This window comes from Balearica regulorum, chromosome 7 (assembly GCF_011004875.1).
Source record: "Balearica regulorum gibbericeps isolate bBalReg1 chromosome 7, bBalReg1.pri, whole genome shotgun sequence".
NCBI lineage: Eukaryota > Metazoa > Chordata > Aves > Gruiformes > Gruidae > Balearica > Balearica regulorum.
The window spans coordinates 9,853,687-9,878,143 of NC_046190.1; the positions used below are offsets into that span (position 1 = coordinate 9,853,687).

The following is a 24,457-nucleotide window of genomic DNA, read 5'->3' on the forward strand; positions in this document are numbered from 1 at the left end:
TTTCTCAGCAGTCCCTTGTAGGCTGGACCAGGGTCAACTTCTAGTAATTTTTGTATTTTCCCAATGCTTCTCAGCTAAGATAAATTTGCTACAGCTTTTCTTAAATGAAATATAATTCTCAAAGAACCTTTAAGAAAAAAGCACCACACAAGAGGAAATGTGCTCCTTACCTGATATACTGTTACGTTCCTTAGCTTTACTTTAAAAACTTAAATGACCTGTTTCAGAGCCCCTACTTGCTCCTTTAGTGTTCCCAAGGCTCTCTGGCTTCAGAGCTACACTGTATCTGAATAAAAGGATAGTTTTGGAGACAGGGGAATATTGTTAACAGAAATTTAAAAACAGGTTAAACCTTAAGCAAATAAACACTAATGAACTATAAAGACGTGAAATAGCCTCCAGAGAAGTAACGAATACTGAAATGTTGACTGGACACATTTCTCATGGTAAAACAGGAATATCTCTAATGCCAGAAAATAGTTTAAGAAGGAGCTATTTGCCAGAAGTAAGAGGAAGAACATTTTCATATGAACTGCTAGACCACCGTACAGTTCACTGTATAAAGACATTTTATACACAGGGCAAGATTAAGCGCTGGTAGATCACAATATTTCCATTAAAATATTTTCAAGAATTTCGGTTTACTCTGAGAGAGGATATGGCCTGCCTAACCCACGTCACCCAATGTCAGCTTACTTTTCTAAACTACTGTTCAACTGACACTGTAAACCTCATCTTGAAAAGATGCCAAAGATCATCTGCATTCTTGGCTGAGAAAGGTTTTGGGATGTATACTGGTTGGTTTTCACTTCACCAGATTGAGTGACCAACATGCAGATATTCGTAGGAAATTAGAAAACAAGGTCTTTATTGATTTCATGCTCAAGACGTCCATAAAACAATCATTTATGTAATCCAAATAATAACTGTAAATTTGACTTATGAAAAAATATATGCCTCATTATGCCACAGTATTTTTAAGAAAATAAACTTAATTTAGTAACTTGGCTTTAATAGTATGCACTTATTTTTTTAGAAGATTTCAAAATAAAGTGCATTAATTGGGAAAAGGGTGAACAACTAATCATTTATCAGTTTAACCAAATCATTAAACTTACTTTTTTGAGCTAGCTACCAACTTTAAAAAGAATACAAAAGCAGGAATATAAACATCACTGACTTAACGCCAAAATACAAAATCGAGACTGTACAGTAACTAAAAAGGCACTTCTGGTTTCTGATTCAAGTAAGTATTTCCAGTCTTGGCAAAATTCCTCACAAATAGGAGCTATATCAAAACATACATTTGTTACTGGAACATATAATTCTATCATTTCAACACTAAATTTTAATGTTTTATATCAAAGCCTTGGCATTAACTTTCTGTTCATTCAAAACTTCTGAATCAACAAGCAGGCATTTTTATTTCTGCAAGCAGAAAATCTGCAACACCACTGTTTCAGGCTGTTCCAACAGTTAATTGTCATTTGCAAGGCAAAAATCTTTACAATGGCACTTTAATAAGGCATCATCCAATTACAGTTTCCCAATCTTTCAAAGATTTTCATTTTTGATTTTTCTATTTGTTACATTCCCATGCTATTCAGGTAAATCAAATACAAGTATTGATTTTTTATTTATCCATCTTATTCTACAGTGATAACTAAGTAAATTGACTTCCAGATTAAGCACAGACCAACCATTAGTCTTCACTAATAATGTTCATAAAAAGGAAATTCATCTATTAGACTAAGAAACACCCTTTTAAATAGCTACAAACTGTTTCATCACTGGACATACCCATAATGTGATGATGGCCTTTGGAAATTTCCAAGGAAGTTATGGTTCTATGAGCTAGCAGTGAAAGAAAAGATGGAGTCTCAGGATTTAATTTTTTTGCACTTAATTTACAATCTGTTTTCTGGAATAAACTTTTATGGTCAAGTAGCTAACTCTCAGAACATCTTCAGTAGCCATAAATCATAACAGCCACACTAAGGGAAATCAAGATACAGTAATTAGTATTAGCTGTCGGGTTGGCCCACAGCATTTATTTCTTCTTTAAAATCTTGCATATTGTCTGTCCATCAGATACCCCAGCTTACACAATATAAAAATCTAGTGTAATTACATTTCTGTTATTAAAAATGTGTTACTCCAGTTTATAATCAAATCTCCACCCAAAACCATATCCTGATCTTTCATCACTGGCTGCATTAAAATATATTTCAGAAGTAAAGTTCCTTAGTAAGCATGGAGACCACGCAGGGAATCTGCTTCTTCTCACTGAAGCGTGGATCATCAGACTGTGATTCAAAATTTGTGGCAACCACATAGTTGACCCGTGTGAGGATCTGCATGATCTCAAGTTGTTTTCCATGCTCATTTAGCACAGAACACAGAGACTGCACAAACCAGGAGCCTCTTCCAGGATTCCTCCAGGAGTAATAACCTTACAAGAAAGACAGATAAGAAAGTACATGGGGTTATTTTTCGTTTTTTCTTATTATCTTGTGCTGAAGAACAGAATGGCAGAGAGATATGTACTAATTTGTGTGAAGGATTCTGGGCAAAGAGTAACACTGCACACACAGAAAGTCTAATTCTTATCACTTGTGTCACATATCCTACTTCATTAAAGTGGAGAATAATGTGTATTAACTCTCCAAACCTCACACTACCAAAGTGCCATACTATATTTTTGCATTTGGGAAACTGCAAGAAGTAAGATTTCATGTTTTTCCTCTCTAAGAATACGTTTCATGCTGTAACTGTTCCCCTTCCTGCCTTCATTACATATTCAACATACTCACCAAACTGGGACGTGGAAGGGCAAGATTCCCAGAAAACAGTACTGCCTTTGCCATCTGTAATGTCTGTGTCTCCTCACCTGCAAATCTGGGCTTTCTCCTGTTTCTGCTGTAACTAGTGTGAAAGGGGTGGATACAACACCCTGGCCCAACATACACTGGGCCTTAGGGTTCTGTCCATCAGTGTACAATGTATCATCAATGAGGGTCAGTCTTCAATCAAGTCAATACGGGTGGCAAGTTTTTAGGCTTTTATCCCCACCCTCACCCCCTTTTCTTTACCTGGCACTGTGGAATATGCAAACAGAAAATCTGCTTCTACTGGGATTTTGTATCTCGGATTGGCATCTGTTTCCAGAGTGTCATTTGCAGGTCCAGAGTCAGTTTGTATACCTTCATCAAATTCAGAGCCTCTGCATGCCTGAAAGCAGTGAAGATAAAGAGAACTTGTCCAATAAGGAGAATCAAGGTGTTGTAAAAATAAGTTTTCATTAACATTTTTTAATGGATACAGTTTTAAGCAGTACTTTGTATGTATTAGAAGCAGAAATGCAATTCTGGGGCACACCTAATTGTTCAGTGAAAAAGTTACTAGCTTACCCATTTTAAAATATACATCCTGTACAGTAAAGGGAGGTAATGCTGTTGCAGGCTGTGGATCTCAGTGGATTGTCAAAGTGCCAAGTCAGCATTAGCTTATTCTAATCATGATTAATTTTACTAGTCTAGAGTCATCCTCAGCACTCAATTATTACATTATGTCTTGTGCAGTGTCACTTCCGGACATCTTCTTTATAGGGGACTACACATTGTTTTTTGTTCCTGGCACGCACTGCTGTAGCACTACATTTCATAGAACAACAAAGTCACATCCTGAGATCATCTAGTCCAACCCCCCTTCTCAAGCCGGGACAGCTACAGCAGATGTCCAGGACCGTGTCCAGTTGGGTTTGGAATATCTCCACAGATGGAGACTGTACAACCCGGGCAACCTGTCCCAGTGTCTGACCACCCATTTCAAGTATATTGCATTTTTAACATTTTTTCATTTTTCTCTTTTATTCTTAATTTCCTTTTCATTATGTGGTTTAGCTAAAGGGCACACTGGGACCACAGTCCAAGTTGGCACTTTTCAGCTCTTGATCTTTGACTGACAGCTCTTGTAAAAAAATAGCAGTCTGATGGGCTTATATAACATGAGTTGGTTGCCTTTGTTAAGATAATTTTAAAGGCAACAAAGTACCCATTCCAAACTTATAATTAAAAGAAACATCACTTTAGTAGTATGAAGAGTCTAAAATATACAGTTTTCACTTTGAGGTTGAGGATTAATTGACAGAACAGCCTAGGGAAACCCACATCTGCTCCAACTCCCATACCTACATAATACTATGAAAGAAAAGAGAAATCAGACCCATGGTATGTCAGTTAATACTGTTTGAAACAGCTGTCTTTAAAAGCTTAAGTAATATACCATTAATTATATGCTAATACAATCATGCAATATAAATTTTTAGGTTACTGAGGGAGAGAAAAAATATTTATTTTAGCAGAATGCAGTAATTTGTAGAGACAACCTTTATTCAAAGAGACCTGGACAGTATTATTTCTATTGATAAGCACGTACTGTCCTCAGCTCTGTCTGCACAAGAGGGAGTTTATCTTTCCGCTCTAAAGTTTGTATGTTACCAAGCACAAAGAGAAACCATGTACAAAATTACAATAACAATATGCTGTTTACATCTGTGAATTTTGTATAGAAATTATCTTTTAAAAACAGACAATACAAGTCACCCACAGTCAACTTCTTTTCAACAGATTTTTTCACAAAACCCCTAGAAAAATTCCATAAGGCTCTTCTAGAGCAGAAAACCAACATAGCGTGTTTTCCCCACTGCAGCAGTAGGATACTGTATTTACCTTAGGGCTATTACCTGAATGAAAAATAATTTGGGTTTGCCTATAAGGCTTTTACACTTGTCTCCTCTGAATAGCGCAGTCAAACTCTTGATAGCCATGGGTCCATCAGTGCCATAGATGAGGCCTTCTTCCCCATGGCTTAGAAGGATACAGGCAAAACAAGCAGCATCACTGTGATTCTCCTCTGCAGCTACAAATCAAATACTTCTTAGCCAAAAGGAAGCAACATTTTAAATTAAAATTATATTTAGCAAACACATTTTTCTGAGACTAAATATACATTGGGCCTCTACTGGAAGGCATAAGAAAGAGTGATAAAGATGACACGACCCACTTTTTATGTGATAAGTAACTTGAATACACGAACACATCCTTCACTTGACTCCGAGACTAGCCCACTGGAGTCAACAGGCTGGACTCTTTATCTAACATGACAAGGCTCTTCACCTAATACATAGGAGAGGCGCTTCACATAATATGACAAGAAAACTGTATTTCTGAATTGACGTTGGAGGAAGAGGTAGGGAAATTAAGCCTAATCCATTCAGAAACTGAATCCTTCTGTATAGAAGATTCCATGTAGTGGGGCCTAAGCAATCTGTTCTAATTTGACCTGCTTGGAGCAGGGGGTAGATTCGGTCACTTCCAGAGGTCTTTTCCACTCTAAATTATTTTATGATTCTAAATTTTTACCTTGCTTCAGTAATTTTTCCATATCATCACGGCTTCGGTCATTGTATGTGCAAACATCAAAACCTAAGCTTTCAAAACTCTTAGCTAGATCTCCGGCATCTTTATCAGTGCCATTGCGTGTACCCATTCCTGTGAGAAAACAAAAAATAAGGTTGATTGCACATTACACAATTTAAAATAATTCATGTGTTCAAAGGTAAATTTTTATGTTTATACTTACTAAACCTAAACAATGTCATGGTGACATGATTTTAAAACAGTCCTCTAACAGCATTCTCAGCATTGAGAACAAATTGTGAGATTTGTTTTAATGCAAAATAATGAAAGGTTCAATGTTAAAATGTATCTTATCCTGAAAAATGTTGGCATACCTTCAGCACCTTGCAACACACAACCTCTATGGATGGTTCGATCTCCTTTTGATTACGCAGTATAACGTATGCATAAAGCACCCCAAGGAAAAACTGTTGAAAAGAGTCCCTACCTTCTATGTGAGATACCCGCATAAAAGAAACTGATGTAAATTCTTTGGAGTAAACACTTCATTTAGTGTGCTTGCCAAGTGTATAAGAAAAGACCTATAAAGTTGACTATAACACAAGTATCTGTCTGCTTTGAAACTGTACATGGTCTGAAAAGTTAAATGCTGGAGTGTGAACAGAGCACAGCTATGGCTATTAGCTTTTGTAGGGACAGAGAAGCTATAACATGGGCTGCAGATGCCAAAATTCAAATTTTAACAAAACAGCCTTGAACTCTGGGACAAAGGTTTAGTCTGAAGTTGGTAGAGCAAGGTGACATGCTCTTTGAAACATATAATGCAAAGAGCTGCTCTAGTATAAGTGTTAAAGAACAGGAATAAGTTGTAGGAACAACTATTTATCAGAAAAAAAAAATTCATTAAAATTCCATGTCCTAAAAAATGAAATGCTTATTGATTAATGAAAGTATAAATACTCTAAAGTCTGTAATGAGTATCATCAAAGGAAGAACATTACCTGTTTTGTCTTCAAAGTTTTTGTTGTTTATAATAATACATTTGCCAACTTTCTTGTAGTCCATATTGTACTGGAATGTGGGTGTAACAATTCGGTACTGATTACTGAGAGAGGACTTTGGCTGTTCTTCTTCTCCATTCTTCTTTTTTCTAGGTGAACCAAAAGAAATTATTGTTAGTGGTCAGTCACATGCAGTGTACCTATTTGTCTTAAGTCAAACAATTTGAGCAGTCCTACCTAATGATTTTTCTTGTCTAATATTTTCTTCCTTCATATTTCAGATTGAGGCATAAAGATCTCATGATTTCTATGACGTGATTATTGTGTGCAATAGGATTCTGATGATGGTAAAATGACTCTAGAGTGAACTGCAGCCAACAGTAGTATAAACAGATTCTGATCGACAGATAAAACAAATGGCCTAAACATGAAGTCAGGCTCACACTTACCTTTCGTAAACTATGATTCTGGACATATTTTACTTTTACTATAAATAATTCATGGAAGGACAGACAGATCTCCCTTAATAACTATTCCAAGCACAAGAAGATATGCAGTTTATCCATTGGTGTGATAGGATTTGTTTATTGAATCACCATCATCCCTAAATTCTCTGAAGATTAAGACTGAGCAGTAGGTAGTTTCTACTGATAAAGGTTATAGATGTGAACAGGTCATGTGCTAATTTGGTCTGCCAAACAGCAGTCTGAACCTATGCAAAAAACTAAGCACATTTTAGTGTAATCATCGATCCCTGCACCTCACTTCAAAACAAAACGAGCTATAAATTTTCTCTGTAATCTGTTAGATTGGATTAGGAAGAGATGCAAAGGGACAGCACAGACATTACTCACCAATTTATTCTAAACAAAGTATTAAGAACAAATCAATTACAGCCAGCACGCACACCTGAAGTATAAGCATGAGGAACTCAGCGGTACTTGCTTTTACAGGTGAACTTTTTGGCCCAAGCAGGTGGCTTCAGATGTTAGTAAAATCTCCTCAAGCAGAACTGAATCTACTGAGAGCCTATAAAGGGTCTGATTCCACCTCAGAACTATAAACAGGCTTTGGAGCAAGCTCAGTTAGAAACAATGTGCAGGAAAAGGTTGAAGTTATCAGCACCTCTCTTATTTAATCTGGTCCAGCATCCTGCCTCCAATAGTATTTATTGCTGATGTCTGAAAGGAAAACATAACCTACTTTCACAGCACAAATAACTGTATAGCAGTTTGTTTCTAACAAAATTAGATTTTTCCGATAATCTCAATTAATTTAAGTACTTTCACTATTCTCACTCTGACATATTTCTAAAGAATTACTAAGTTATTTGCTTCAGTAATAGCCTGTACACAAGAGATTGCTATGAATTGATTAAATGTTGTTTAGGTAATCTACTTTCTCACCTTCCCCATTTAACAATTGTTGTCTTTTAGCTTTAAGTGTCCTCTTTTTATTCCTAAAGGACAAGAGTAATTGGAAACTTTAACAAACCTTCTCTAGATGATTCATCGTGTTTAAATGCTACTGTAATTCAATTTTAAACCAGCTTCTTACCTTTGAGAGTCCTCATGTCTTGTTATAAAGGGTCAAATTAAATAGCTGCACTTGGCAGGCTTTCTCTGTACTCTTTTTAAATGTGCTCATCCTAATATCATCTCCTCTCTTAGACTTCTCCTAGAGACTACAAAACTTGAGGATTTTGTCTGATACTCTGGAAGTCCTGTTTTTTCTTGCAAATCACAAGTATTGGTATTCTCCTTGCATACTACTTTTTGAGGGCTCTGTGAGCAATAATAAAATATGCTTTGCCTCAAGAAAAGATTTTCACCATTTTAAAGAATTATCCACAGCTCTATGATGTTAATTTGATGTACATTTGACTTTCAAAGAGATCTTGGATTCTTATTTTAGCCTAAAATTCCCCCTGGTCCTACATCACTAGACAGCTCTCTGGTAAAGACAGAAGAAGAAATTTCAAACCAAGAAATAACCACTCAGTTTGATGAAGAGGCTAATTTCCTCAGTCCACACTGGATTCAAGTTTCAACAGATTTATCTAGCTTCACTGACTTCCTGAAAAAGCTGTATGACTAATTGTAGCTGTTACACACAATAGGCTATTTTCAAGTGGATTGTACACAAATTTCTGTTTATGCCAACCCTTGAACAGTTGTGAACACTCAGGACAGATCCATGTGAGCAGTACGGTACCATGTTTGCACTGCCTGCTCTCTCAAAATGCTGGAAGTGATCTAATTCTAGTCCAGAAATCATGCAGCCATGTTATCCCACAAAAAGCCTCACCGAAAATAGCAGCTGGGATTAAGTGACATAACAACGTAGCCACGCAGCTTCTCTGAAAGCACTTCACTTCCGTGTTCAATAGTTTGCATTCATTCATGCAGAAACACTTGGGAGTTTAAGGGGTGTACTGGTATTTCCAAAAGTACTCCAGAAGCTCTTTGCCAGTCAATGTCAAACACCACAGACAAGTCTCATCAGCACGGTAGCACACAAAACTAGCATTTCCCCATGCCTTTAGAGAGGACAGTATGGTTTTGTTCTAATGATTCCTTCCAAGCTGAACAGGTTAGCAAGATACTAAGCAACAATAGCATGCTTTGTAGGGTTACGCCTATCATTGCTTTACTGGCAGACAACAAAAAGTTCCAGAAATCTTTTGGTATCTGTCCAAACTGAACAAATAAGGAAACAAAGGTTGTGGAATATACACATCCTGGGCCTGCAGTCCAGAGAGAAATTGTTTTTTGAAGATTTTGTTTTCTGTGCCAACATCGTGCAATATGGGAATTGCCTGGCTGGATCAAACTGACAGTGTAAGATCCAAGTCTTCAGTTTCAACAAGCTAAATCAGACCTTGTAATAATGACTAATAAGGTAATAAATACGTAATAATCACTCCTTATGAGAAATGCCCTGTCAGTGACAGGCTGGCTTATGACTGAAAGCCTAAAGCTTTCCTGCTAAATTTTATATTCTAAGCTTTGAACTGGACACATGTTAACATAAATGTTTACTGCTGTTCTTCTTACTAAGCTTTTTAATCACTGTATTATCCAAAAGGGTTTCCACAGGTTAGTAATGTGCTGTTATAAAATGTTTTAAACTATTTGCCCTCAGTTTTATTTCATTCTGCTTCTCTGACATCCAGTGTCTTTAATTTCCCTCTTTTGGGACCCAAACTTGCCCAGACTAAATAGAAACTTGAATTTTATGACTGTTTACTCTTTCCTCAGCTTTTCATTACAACTATGCCGTAACCCCTCACTCTGCTAATGGTCAATGATCTTTCTCTTAGACAGAAATATTCTTCATATCAGTGCTCTCACATATTTCATGTTCTCTCCCTTTGGTCAAGAGTTCAGCAAAATTGAAGCTCCACTCTGGCACCCTCATTTAGCTTGCACATTTTCACCCTTACTGTGTCTCTAAATTCAGGCCTTAGGCTTGACAACAGTATGTCTGGGAATGTGATTTCATTGTCTAGACTTAATTGGTGTCAACCCTGGGAAAATCATTATTATCAACTTCTCACTTTTCAAATATAAAGTTACCCATACCATTTATCATTTTGTTATTGAACTTTTAAATAGTAAAGGCTGAATTTCTTATCACCATGAGTGGCTAAAATTCTGTCAAAGTCAATGGAGATACATCACTTGCACCAGTAGTGAACTTGATTGTCTAAAGGACTGCTACTTAGCACAACTTTTTTTTGTGTTACACTTTGGGTAAATTATTATTTTGGTATGTATATATATCAAGATTTAAGGATAAAAATATCACTGTTAACATTTAACTATACCTAAAAATTATTTTCAATAATAATTTTACTGAAAGCAGTGTCTCTTAGCAGCCTCTCCTTTGGCTTCCTTTCTACTGGCATCTTCCTGCACTTTCTTTGCTACTGTATATGAGTATGACAAACCAACACACTAAGAATCCATGTGCAGGAGAATGGCTTCCTTGAGTGCTGCAGTCTCTCACTGTCTCTCCCACCTGCTAAAGCCAAGCTCTTGGGCTCAGGTCTGCCAGCCCTCCAGAGGAACAAGTGTTTCAGTGAGAACCAGCTGCTTAACTTCAAATGTAGTGTGATTTATTTCCACAGGGAGGGTCTTCACTTTCCATCACATTGCATAATTAATGTCAGTTGTGTAGGCTGGTATTGCCTACCTTTGTGCAGGGTATAAAGGCCAGGGACTGTAAAAAAAAAAAAATGCTTTAAGAAAGCTGGTCCGCTCTAACTATATAGACTCCCCTCGGAACAGTATCAGCGTAATGCAGGGAAAGTTCTCCAGAGCAGAGTGGATGAAAGGGAAACATTAAGAAGAAAGTGCAATCTCTAGGGTAGAAACTGTTACACCAATCCATTTACTAAATTTCAACATTAACAATGATTAAAAAGAGGATGATAGTAACCGACAGACAATAGAGCTCTTTTGAAAACATGAGCTGCTTGGCCTTAAAAGCAACGTGACATTTAGCACTCAGAAGAAACAGGTCTCCCTGGAAAAGAACAGTCACTTACATAGCCTTATGGGCAGAGGAATAGATGAATAAAGACAAATCTCACAATCATCACTTCCCAGTCACAGGATGGGAAGAGTTTCCTGTTTGTTTTTTTCTTGTTTGTTTGTTTTTCTAAGAGGAAATTAATATGTTAATCAAAATGAACTCTAAAGAGGATATTACAGAGGGATATCCAGGCTTTGAAAACAGCTATAGTCGCTTTCTCTCCCAGGAAAGTTGGGGACTTTTGTTGCTGTACTGAAAAATGCAAGCAGATAAAAAAAAATCTACAATTACAATACTATTCAATTTAAGGAAGTTGACATTCAGAGGTGAGAGGAAAAAGACTAAACTGATTACATTAATTTCTGTTTGAAGTACACATACACAAAAGAAGAGAAATCTGTCTTGCTCTATGAAGTTCAGTACATTTGGGCTTTACTTGATAAGAATATCACAGAACATTGTGACAGTTTTTACTCTGGCATGCTTCTTTAATACAATGTGCAATCATATATGATTTTTGAATGACTGATAACAGGTTTGTGTTAAAAAGAAAATTTGCCTTTAAAAATATCCTATCTTTACAGAACACATCACCTCAGGATCACTTCTGGACTCCCCATACTTTCTGTCATTGGAAAATAGTTTTATCCTAGTTTCCATCACATTGTCAGCCTTTCTGTTGAGTCCAGGCAAGAAGATTATAGCAGTGGTACAGTGACAAAGTCCATAGTACAAATCTTCCAAGGTAATCCATCAACAACCACCAGAACTTTCATACACTTAATGTTGTGGAATGCCAGGTATCTTAAAACTGCAAAGCTCTTTATTCTATTACAAACAACTGAGATGTTTCCCTCGAACCTCTTTAAAAGCTTTTTTTTAATAAATTCCCCATTGAGTTACAATACTGTGGAGTAAGTGTACAGGACAATACATTAGTTTTAAGTCTTCTGAAGGAATTCACGTAGCCTATATTGCTGATTTAGTTTTATGCAGTTTGTGTGTCTCTCTGCTGCTCTTTCTGTCTAAAAAAACCCCACTCCTTCCATCACTGCATGCACAGTATAAATGATGTTTGCGACTACTGCTCATCACAAGTGCTATGTTTGCTCTCCTGGGGAAAAATCCTGGGCTGGATTTATTTTCTGTAAATAGGTAGTTAAAGGCTACACAGGAAACAATGAAAATGCAAAGAGGATTGTGTTTGAATTCACAAAGCATTACCAAGCTGTGTGTAGTAAAACTGAGAGTGCTGGAGACCAGTTCAGAGTTATTCTTCCAAAAGAAGTGAACAGGAAACAGAATTCATAAATTAGACAAATCAAGGTTCAATGTTTTGTTCTATGTTTCTACCTCAGTCTCAATAATTAATGGTCTATTCATGATGCTTTCTGATGATCATGCATTAATACGTCTTACTCCTACATAACCTTCTCTCTAAACTGCCAGCTTTAATACCTTTATCCAGCTTTAACAGTTTTATCCAGTCTAATTTCACCATATTTAGTACACCTCTAATTACTGTACACTCTCCCCTTTTGATTTTTTTCTCTCTTGAAGCCTATTGGCAATAACAAGCAAGACACTTGTTAAACCTGACTACAGCTTTTTAGATCATAAGTTCTTTATGGCAGATTCTTTGTTCTTTGTCAGATCCATTTTGGTAAAGTGTCACACAGATTTAGAGCTGCATGCAAATAATAGATTATCCTGTTGACTTTTCCCATTAATATTGCATCAGGTTGGCAGAGCAGCAACATTTCTGGACAAGAAGAATGTGTCACTACTTGAATTCTCTTTTATAAAACTGAATATTCCTTTACTGCTAAAAAGGAGAAAGCATAAATTGTATGGGATCAGGACTAAGCATTAACCATAAGGGCTAGATCAGATACCGAAACAGTATTATGCTGCATTCAATGATCCTGGGTCACACACTAAGGCAGCAGTGTGCTAAAATACAAAGTGAAGCCTAGGATGAACATTAACAGGACCGCTGCAGAAGACATTGGCATTTGGAAGACCTCAATTCTGTTTCCAACCTGACTGTCACATACCATGGGCTCACAAAGCTTTTCTCCTGAATATACACCAAAGGCAGGTGCAATTTCCATCTCTCTTTTCAGACAGGTAACACCTTACCAAGGACTCTTTCAAAAAAGAGGTTAAATATAATTGCAAACCAAGAAAATAAATACTATCCCTCACAATCTTTTTTTAAACAAAGGTTACTCAGGCTTCCAAATTATGTGCTAGTAGATAAACTGAAAAACAGCTTAATAGTTGAAGCAAAAATCTCCTGAAGAAAAAGGGGCAATACTAATTACACAGGAGGAAGTTCAAGTAAATATTGCATTTCAATTTCTCTACTGAAAGTTATTAGCAAATAACTGCTGACTTTGACAGACTACCACCAACAAAATATCCAGTTCTTAGAAGGCTATTTTTAAATACTCTCCAGATAAATGTGAAAAAATAATATTAGAAATTCTTTTAAGTCAGAATCTTTTCAACGTAAAAGAAAGTCTTCAATTAGAAGAGAGAAGAAAAAAGTGGTTCTACAAAACTGAACATAAAAGTTCCCCAAAAAGCATCTAAACGTTATTTCACTTATATTGCTTACTATGGCAAGGAGATACCTTATGCAAAAGGCATGAAAACTGACAGCTGCAATTTATAATAGCAAACATAAGCAATATAATAATCCCCCTGCCCCCGAATATTAAAACACAAAACCCACTCAAACAGTTCTACCTTTCTGTTCCCTCTAATGGTCTTGTCTTGTCTGATAAAGAAACTTTAAATTATGGTGAAACGTGCCAAACTGATAATACTGGAGTCTAAAGTTCATATTTATCAGTGACATATAAAGTCTGTGCAACCCTTGCATCTTCATATACTACTCTGCTGAAGTGCCTAAACCTTGAGAGTAATTTTTGGGAAGGAGTGGAATAAAGGGAAATGGCAAGTGTGCTTACTCAAACACCTCAGGCACTAACGAATGCAGCCCCTTTCCTCCTGGGAGCAGGCCTACTAAAAGCAGCAGGACTAGTCAGGAAGTAAAATAATGCATGTTTGTAACTGTTCTCAAGATCAGGGCCATAGTAATTATTTAGCCTCCAGCTTTTTGAACTGCCAGTTAGTTCATGACTTTGTAAGGACATCTTTGGAATTAGATTATCGGCTGACTGAACAAAGCCAGTTTAAAAGTCACCAGAGGCAAAGCCTTTTGCTTGAATGAACCTGAAACTAGGAAGCTAATGGAGACAGTACTTCTTGTTTCTTTGGAAATCTCTCCCAAGCCCTCCTTATAACTGTAAATGCACTGATTTTGAAAGGAAAATACTGCTGTAGCAGTCTTGAAAGAAAGGATGGGGTTATTTCCTTTTAATTATTGTTCCTATTAAACAATGGGATTATTTCCTTGAACTTGTAAAGATAATAATAGAGCTGGGAGGGACCTGAGCTATCACTAACAAATTCTTTGCCCAAGACAAGAATGAGTTCATCCATCCAATAAAACAGTATCATATTAAAAACCTACTTTTGTTCTTACTATGACATATGTAGCAGTACTGTTACAGATTTTGCAGAAAGTTCACAAAATAAGATGCTTTAATTCTTTTTAAAAAATCCTGGCATTTCCCTAAGTTTTCTGTAGCATGCTGTATCACCTCCAACAGCTGAACACAAGCCATTAAAATATTTATTAAGATTATGTGCTAGCTATGCTTTGCTCAGTTAACTTGATGAAAAGTATTAAACAATGCTCAGCTGGGGGCGTGTGTGGATACGTTCTGTTATCCACTACGAGCCACTTAGTTGTGCTCTGGATGGCGAACTGAGTGTGAATCCTGCTTCTGCTATTGAATAACTTTTGGAAAGTAACTCCATGGCTCTTGGTCTTAGCTTTTCCATTACAAAACAGAGCCTAAACAAACTTATTTCATAAAACCATTGTAGATCTCATGGCTTCTTTCCAGGGGGAGAGTAGTGTACAGTGAAATAGACAATTAATTTAAAATCCACTATTTTGTACATCTGTACAATGTTTAGGTCCAGAGCGTGCGTAGTAGTTTACTGCCATGTGTCTACTGGAAAAAAAATGCTTGAAACAAAGGCATTCTTACTGTCCACAATGGAGGTTTACCAGTGGATCTCAGTCCAGAAACGAATGCTTCACACCTGAGTGTGAGCACACTTTCATTTGATCTCTTGCAAATCAAGCCACAAACTCTTATTCAGTAGCCTCTATAAACCTGCAGAACATCTGTTTAATCTGCAGAACATCTTTTCGATTTATAACCAATCTTTTTTAAAAGATCCATTTATGGATTCATTGGATCCATTTATGAATTCTTTGCTTACAAAAAGTGTCTCCTATCTTCTGATCTTCCATCACTTATAGATTTGTACAGTACACTATATATTTGTATAGTAAAAATAAATTATCTTTCAACTTTAAAGAAACTAAATAAATTTTAAATACCTCATTATAAGACATTTTTCAGACCCTGACCTACTCTTGTAGTTTTTTTGTCCCATTTTAGTTTGAGACCCTTCTTCAATTAGGAGGGAGAATCTTCTCTAAAAACTTGGAAACCAGAGAAACCCAGTCCAGGACAACTGGAAACTCACTGTTGGAAGGGTTTGAAAGGAATTGAGTTGTTTGACAGAGCAAGACTTAGACTACAACTTCTGGCATATTTTCTATATTATATATGTATCCTCGGAGTTCTGATGATTACATCTAAATATGTCTTCCTCTCCTTTTAACTATGTGTTAGTGATGGCCTTAACATAATTCAAATCAAAACCATGGCTGCAATTTTGTTACATACAAATGAAGCAAAGTACACTGAGGCTAAAGCAGCTACACTTTGTAAAAAAGGTTTCAGCACAGACTATTATGTCGAATATTGTCTGCGTTTTGCAACAGTTAAAAAAAAAACAAACCCAGAGGAAAAAAAAAAGAAACAGGTAGTAGTCTCCTAGTCTTTGTGCACTTAATATTGTAAGTGACATTTACAGCCTACATTACAATTCCGTGGTGTAACACCTGCAGCAGAGAGGACCAAAGCAGAGTAAGTTCTAAACTCTCAACCATCAATTTGTAATTCAGCTTCAGCTTCCTAATTAGATGCATGGTATCTGCTGTGCAGGCCTCACAATATTGTATACAACATAATATTCAAATAACATTCAAAAGGTAAAATTTTACAAATAAATGATATTGCTTGCTGAAAGGCTTTCTGCTCATTTCTAGAAAACCTGCACACACACCTTCCATGAGGGTTCTGGAAACTGAGATCTTGCATGATCATATCCTAGGTAGTATAATATACATTGGAAACTGCCAATTACGTGAAAGAAAAAAAAATTTTAAAAAAGCCTCTCATCTATCATAGGTACTAAGAGCAATTAAGAGGTATATATTGCTATACGGACTGTTTGGAAAATGACTCAATATTAAACATCCCCCCCGCTAAAATACTATTTCTCAGAGAACACTCTGTTTAGGGTTAGCAATTGCAAAATGCCAGCAGAGTTATAATTAGCTGGATATATGCACTGAGACTAAACTCTTTTAGGGTATTCATTCATGAGATTTCCAAACAGGTGGCAGAGAAAGGAAGAGATAAATAACATTCCACAGTACCTGGGCTCATCATCAAATGGCACTCCACACTGCATCTGAAAACAGCTTCAGCTTGTCCTCAAGAGCGAGTCTAATCTTCTTTGCTAATGCTAGGAGGCCACCATGCTCAGGGCTACATTGGAGAGTGAAACAGGATGCTCTCTGTGTTCAGGCCCAAAGATTCGCATGTGTCAGCAGTGGGTCACACTGGACTTTTCTGTGGGGCTATTCAAACCCTCATAGCTATCACCCTGCAAGCTGAGGTCATGCAGGCCTGATCTACCTTTGCTGACAAGCGGAAAACACACTCCCATTGCTCTGATTCTATCACTGTTCCTATGTAAGAGCGTAGGAAAATACAGCAGATCTTGAGATGGAGATGGGACAGCAGACTTCCCTTTTAAATATGTCTTCCTTCCTTCTCTCAAAACTTGATCCACCATTACTACAATATTTACACAATGAATATTTCTAGGAAAATAATGCAGATTAACATGCTCAGTTTTCAAAACCTCTTTATATTCTAATTTATAGAACTATTTCCTACATATTTATCCTTTAACAGTTTTGGTTTATTATAAATTTGGCTTAATTTGAAAGCTTAAAAATTACACTACATAATGGCTTTCCTCCAAATTCTGTATCATGACAGCCCAGAGTTTGTTGTAATGAAGGAAATACATTACTACACTAAAAAGAAATTAGGATACTTGACTCACTGTTGTGATTGCTATAGATACAGTTCATGGCTAACCCAGTGTTTGTTGTGCTTCACAAGATAAAGTCTCTAAGGAGACTGGAAACAAATATTGACTGTGACTTAATGACTTCTTATACTTTAGACTAGATACTATTTCAAGATATTTGGGCATTTCCTATATGGCACATCTAGTAAGTGTCCAAGGGAAAGTACAAGCACTGATCACAATTTTCACTAATTGTTAAATACTCCTGCAGTGTTCTCCAGAAGCTGGGTTCCAGATCTAACAAAAACTGCAATGACAAAAAATAAAAACCAATCTCTGGCTAAAAAGAGAGTAACAAAAATGAAACATCCCTGTTGCACTATGTTAAAATCTCTTTATTGTCTTTGTAGGAATTAACATTAACAGACTATAGATGCCAGAACCTATTGCTTCTGAAATTTTATGTTCAGTGCTTTGGGGGAAAATACACTGATATTTAGCTTGTGCTAAAAGTAACTTGCAAGTAAAAAGTAACTTGCTATATTTATTCTAATTTAAGGATAAAAGAGACACTTTTCGTAGCAGTATTTATTTTTGAAAGGTCTGTAATATTCTGTTGCTGAAAAACCTGGAACAGAACTGCATTTTTAATTTTAAAACTGTATAAAAATTATGATAAATAAGATGAGGTATCATCAAAGCATCATCTGGATTTGAACACATTAATTTCAAGGCAGAACAGCTGACATTCAGGCAGTGCAGGCCAATACAGTTTCTTCATAAGCATATGATGCTAGCAGTAGTACTTTTTCTACAAAGCAAGAAATTTATAAGATCAGACTCAGTGTTTTCAAATGGCTCAAAAGTACAAAATGGGTAACTCTCGAAAACGTATGCACCTGCAGTACTGGGAAACTGTTCTTCATAAAGTTCTACCTGCAAAACAGCTTCTTACAAACCAAAGAAAAATAAGCTGTTGGTAATCAAAAGTGGATGGAAAATAGCTGCCCAAAAGACAGAAGAACAACAGAGAAGCAAAGCTGAAACAAAGACAATTTTCCACACCTGTTACAGCTCCAAAGCTGAGGCTCAGCTGAGGCTGAAACTCAAAAAGGAACATTTATTCAATGAACGACAAGGCTACTTATTTTGAGAAATACAGCTATACTGACTTAAGGGTCAGGAAGCTAAAATAGACATCTTTGGTAACATCTGTGCTTCCCCACTTTGATGCTCTGTAACCCAAATAAATACCATACAAATGAAAAGAAAACCTATATATCTGTGAGTCTTTTTGATCTAAATACTAGTTTACAAACCTGGTAGATATTGTAACTATATAACTATCATAACTATTGAACTACAGAAGACAAGACACACATTGATGTTTCCAGCAAACTTTCAAATTAATTACAATGAAAACTCTCAAACTTTATACTGGCCTGACTCAGCAGAAATAAATACCTTATAGACATTTTGGGTTTGCACTGTTAAACACCAAGTACTCTTGGTCACTATACGTGAGTGTAGCCTACAAGCCTCTCAAGTTCCTCAGTGGGATTTTCTTACAATGAATTTCATGTTTCTGCATTAAGGGCACTACAGAATCACACTGTTTCAGTTGTGATTACGTATTTGCAAGAATTCTTAAATTCTTAAATACATATATTTAAATGATGTTTTCTCTTTCCAGATGAGAAGGGGAATACTGACTGTAAAACAAGACAGTAAGGCTGGAGTAGCTAAAAGTAACCAGAGGACAAATAGTTCTATACAAGTAAATTAGAATAAAATAGGTACCTAGATACTGCTAACAACCATCCTCTTCTGTATAATGCTTCTTCACTGAAGTCCACAAAGTCATGATTATTGACAGTGCAAGTTCTAGTCTACCAAGCCTTGGGAATTTTGAGATGCAGGGTTTTTTTAAAAAGCAACTTTCATTAGGAGTAAGAGAAATTTTAGCTCTACTTAATACAGTGGAATCACAATTTTATTCCGTTTCATGTTACATTATGTTTCAAGGATGCTAAAATAGGTTTGTTGCTATCAATCTCTCTAATGGAGTTCTCCAACAAAAGACAAAAGATACCAAATGAAGACATTAACTCATCCTGTGGAGAAGTGAGACTATTTTTAAAGCTTTGAAAGTATAACAGCAGCACATACAGCATAGAAAAGAAAAATTTCTATAGGAAAAATTCTATTAGTTTCTAACTATCACATAAAGAATTAAAATACACTTTTGAAATCCTCAGCTCAATCTTTGTTTAACCCTGTTTTAAAATTTTGTTGCATGCAGGCTTGCCAGAGTGTATCCTGCTATTTCTGCTTTCTGAAACATAACTTTTTGCTCTACTGCAACGCTTCCTAATTTTTGTCCCAACTTTTGCAGGAAACAAAATTGATACCCTCCTGCCATCTAGTGGCTAAAAAAAACCAACACCCACACCCCTAAACCAAACACCACCGGCAGATGGTAATTCAAAACTTACTTCCTTCAACCCCTTTCCCCACCAAACAGTTTCTCCCCACCAACATTAACTAAGTACTAGCTCTTTTTCAAAGAAAAGGAAATACATAGAAGGTAATTCCCCTAAACTGTGGTGCAGTCAGAAGAATCTGCCCACTCCATGACTTGTTCTGAGCCTCATGGCCTCCATGGTAAAGCAGGCTCACAGACTTCTCAGGGAGAAATATGTTGCAGCAAAGATTTTCACTTATTTCTACTTACTGCTCTTGCTAAATAAATCTCCAGTCACAGCCAGAGAATGGTGAATTGGACCTGTGAAGCTACTGGAACCAGTCTTTCTGCACAGCTTTGAATTCAGTTTCTCATTGATCTGTTCTCTTAAATTAAATTTGATGTGCTTATTTAATGATACAGGTTACTTGTTTTCCTATTGAGCTTATATATTTTAAGCAATAATAAATGAAATACAATGTAGAATTTCATTGAAAGTACTGGACAGCTGATAAAAACTGCTAAAACAAAACAAAGGATCATAAAATTGTAGTCAATCTAAAGCTTTCTAGACATCTTATTTTACAGATATTAATTTCATGTTGCCAAAATGAAGCCTTGGCAATCAAGACACAGAGCCATGCTGGTTCCACCTAAAAGCACATCTAGCCTAGTATCTGGTACTGAACTAGTAATGAGTTTTAAGAATGCAAACAAAAAAAAATTGGACACAGAATATAGTCTCACAGAAACCTGATTTAGGAACGTCTTGCACCAAAGATTTTAACATCAATATTCCCACTGGACTTTTCTTCCACAAATACATCTAATCTCTTCCAAACCCATCTAAAATCTTGACATCTGCATATCTTGTGACTTTTAGTTCTACAATTGCATTCTGCACTATGTGAAAATTACATCTTACGGGTTGTTTTAAACCTACTGAATGAATTCTTAATTGGATGTCCCCTAGATTTCCTGTGAGGCACAAGGAACAATTTCTCCTCCACTGCAGTCACAATTTTAGATCATATCCCTTCTTCCTTTATGATCTCACATTCCTGTCCTATCTTCCTTTAGGCCAAAGAGTTTTAGTTTCTATAGGACAAAGACCCTGTCACTGTGTTTGGATTTTTAAGACCTTCTCTGTCAACCAGCTCATTCCTCTTAGGCAATCATCACCTTCTTCAAGAAACTCTGACAGATTTCTCAGACTTAATTATTTGAAAAAAAATTTATAGAAAAAAGGTCATAGAAATGCTGATTATTGCCTTTCCTTCAGGAATTATTAACTTTGAGTTGCATAATTTAATAATAGTATATCACCTCTTACAAAGAAGACCAATTCAGATATTAAAAGGCACATCTTATAAAGTTTAAAATAAACCTTTGAAAAATGTGTGGGAAGATTTATTAACAAACATTACATTGTCTATTTTGTATGACATGATTCTGTTAAACTTAATAATACACATACACATGATTAAACATATTTGAGGAATGAGAAAATGAGACAGAAAAAGTGATTTGCTTAACAGTACATCTAAAGTCTTCTAAGACTAAAGGATCTTCACTTCTCTCACAGATTTGTTACCCCATTAGATCATATAATAAGCAGCAAAAATAAAATTATATTCTCCATTTACTTTCCCTGAATTATACTGTTCACTTGAATGTGTATATTGAATAGTAAAAAAAAAAAAAAAACCACCACAAAACTAAACCTGTCTGTAAATACAATAGTCTTTGTAATAAACACCTCTAATAAAATCTCTCTAAATCCATGAAGTTCACAATGTGAAGTAGCCATTTGTGGACATTCAATAGTATTTGTAAATTTTGCATGTTCATTTTTCATTTTTTGCATTTTCAATCATATTAGCAACTGCTTTCAGGAGTACAGACAAATAGTACATAGTTCTTGCTTCCTATACATTTAATGAAAGTAAACATGCTTCAGTGAGACTACTATGTTTTAAAATGAAAGGGTTTTAATTTATTCTGTAATGAGTTATATCTCTAGACTCAGTGAGGCTTCTTTGTGCTACAACCTAGATGGCACACCCAGGCTTTAAACTAACTTAAATAGTCAGCAGGGGATTCCAATGATATAGGAGATTAGCTGAGCTGAATGCAGAAAAATAGATAATTAATGGTATATTTAATTCCCAGCTCCACCAAAGGGCGATGTTTAAGATGAGGGGCTATAAGTGATGCTAAATGAACTTAGTGGTCTCTTGACTATCAAATAAAGGTTATGAGAGATACTACAGGTTTCCCTGTAGGAAAATACTACAGAGAGATGCTTTAAGGTACAGACCAGATACATTAAACCGATACAACATAAACCATCTCCCTATCCAGGCCATCTATGACATTGTGGACATGGCAAACTGAACACCAAAATCCCATTAGAAGGGTAGTATCACAGGTGATACAACAATAATAGGAATAAAAGTAGTAACTTACTTTGCAAAAAGTGAGAATCTGCTACTTCTGTCTGGCTTTGCATCAACTACGTCATTGCAATCTTCCTCACCACTCTCTTGAGCAGAGCGATCAACATGCTGATCTCCCGACATCTACTAATAAAAGTACAAGAATATGCCTCAATTAACACTATCTTTTCAGAAACACTTCTACAAACCAAACCATTAAACCAGATACATGTAAGGTTGTTAGTCAGTTATACTGTATAATACTTCATCAAGAGCGGCTACAGATTTCTGGCCCTGAATTAACATGACATTGCACATGCCCAGGCATCTGTATTATCTTGTAGCAGTTACTAAAAGTGACTTGTCTAATACTTCTCCCAAAAGTGCAGATAAGAACAAAAGTAAAAATCATTCTGTGGTGAAAGAACTTATGACTAATTCCCAGAAAATTTATTATGGTCTGAAAAAATAATTGTAACTGCAATGCTGTCCAGTACGAAGACACCCAGAAAGTTTGCATAAGTCAAATGTACATAAGAGGAAAAAAACTGTATTATTTTCCATGGATGGGATCTTAGGTTTCCACTTCTCTGTTTTGTCTATATCAACACTTAATATGAAATTTATATTCTTTTAATTATTAATACATGCATACAGTTGTTAGGGAAAAAAAAAAGGTTGTGAAGTGTTTCTTGGAAATTAAAAGGTATTTCCATTACACGAAGCAGCCTCTTGCACAAGTTACTGTATTTCAGTCATTTTTCCCCCCCTTACTCCAGTGTAAGGGTGGAACATCTTCACTCATCTCAAAAGCAACACAGGGCACCGCTAGACAACAAGGCTGAGCTGATCTAATGACTTTTTCCAGATGAAAAATGGTCTCTCTCCTCTTCTTCCATGTACTGAGTTGTCCACTCAAGAAGTTTTACATCATTAAGCCGGCAGAAAACAACAAGAAAGGAGTAATTTTTCTGATAGCACAATGATGTGCACCAGCTGAGCTCGGGGTGAGAAGAGCAGTGCAGAAGGCAGTGCGGGAAGCCCACCCTCGCTTGTGGTGGGACGCACTGAGCCAGCTTGTCCAACTCCAGGCTTTCACGAGGAAAAGCAGCAGCAATTTCTGCCCCTTCCCCATATTTAGGCAGATTAAACTTGCTTTTATAATACAGTTACTCAGAAGAGTACACGTTTACATCTAGCTTGAAAACCACCCTGGTGACCTTGCAGCAGCTCAGAGGCTGGCAGCTGGGCCCTGTGGCTACACGGCCGCCAGCACCACCCCAGCCCAGGTCCGGGACACTGACCGAGGTTTCTGAGCTCCCTGAGAGTAACAGCAATTCCCCAAAGCTGGGGTCTAGATTTGGCTTTGACAAATACATTTGTTAGTCATCTTTTAAAAACATAAGACTCAAAGAGCACGCAGGCCGCAGGTGGGCACTGAGGTGGCCGCCCCAGGGAAGCAGCCCCGCACCGAGGAAGGTGGAGCCCTGAGTGGAGGAACCAGCACCGCCAATGCTACCAACTGTACCTATCCAAACCCCGCTGCAAGAACGTCTGCTCTCCCTCAGAAAATGGTTGTGTAGTCAGTGCGGCCACCTGAAGGGCCCAAATGCCCAGAGCTGAGGAACAGCCGCTTCCTTTCACCCCTCTGCCGCGGGCGCCAGGTAAGAGCAGCGGGCCGGGCCCCGGGGCTGCCCGCCAGAGGGGACAGGCTGGGCACAGAGAGGGCAGGAGAGGAGAAGGCGCGGGAAGCCGGCAGCAGGCTGAGGGGAGGGCGGGAGGCGACGGGCCGGGCCTACAGCGCAGGGGAGCGGAGCGGGCTCCCTGAGGCGAGCAGGGAGAGTGGCCGGCGTGACGCGGAGGGCAGGGGGCTGGGAAGGGGCCGGGACCGGATCTTGCCTTGGCGGTGGGCTCCGGCGAGGCAGAAGCGAAAGCGAAAGGAATGGTGCCCCGCCGGCCGGCGGTGGGGCGGGGCGGGCTCCGCCGGCCCGGGCTTGTCCCGGCGAGGCCGCGCCTTCCGCCCGCTGTGGCAGGACTTGCGGGCCCGTCCCCGGGGCGGTGGGGCCTCGGCCTCTGCCTTCGACCGGCGCGGCGGTGGGTCAGGTGTGGGGTTGGGGGAAGCGACGGCTCCTCCTGCCCCGCTCCCTAGCCGGCTCCCCTGGCCCGGGCCCTCCTTGCTTCCCTGGTAGTAACGGCTTCATCACGGCAAAAAGGAAATTACCACTTTTTAATAGCTGCGCTCTGTCACACCCCTGCAAAAGAAGAGCCTTA

At 37.6% G+C, this 24,457-nt stretch overlaps 1 protein-coding gene across 4 annotated transcripts; it reads right to left on the reverse strand.

The window, feature by feature from the left end:
- Positions 1 to 890: 890 nt before the first annotated feature.
- On the reverse strand, positions 891 to 24,221 carry CASP7 (caspase 7). Of its 4 annotated transcripts, none has more exons than XM_075757867.1 (7): positions 24,086 to 24,221; positions 22,218 to 22,330; positions 6,422 to 6,570; positions 5,424 to 5,552; positions 4,745 to 4,920; positions 3,093 to 3,231; positions 891 to 2,452 (listed from the first exon to the last, which is right to left on the reverse strand). In XM_075757867.1, the coding sequence occupies exons 2-7, from the start codon at positions 22,328 to 22,330 to the stop codon at positions 2,229 to 2,231; spliced, it is 930 nt and encodes a 309-aa protein (XP_075613982.1). In that variant the 5' UTR covers positions 24,086 to 24,221; the 3' UTR covers positions 891 to 2,228. The 4 variants fall into 4 exon arrangements, with proteins under 4 accessions (XP_075613982.1, XP_075613981.1, XP_075613983.1 ...); XM_075757866.1 differs by having other exon boundaries at positions 22,218 to 22,333; positions 24,086 to 24,213; XM_075757868.1 differs by having other exon boundaries at positions 23,725 to 24,109.
- Between the last annotated feature and the right edge of the window lie 236 nt (positions 24,222 to 24,457).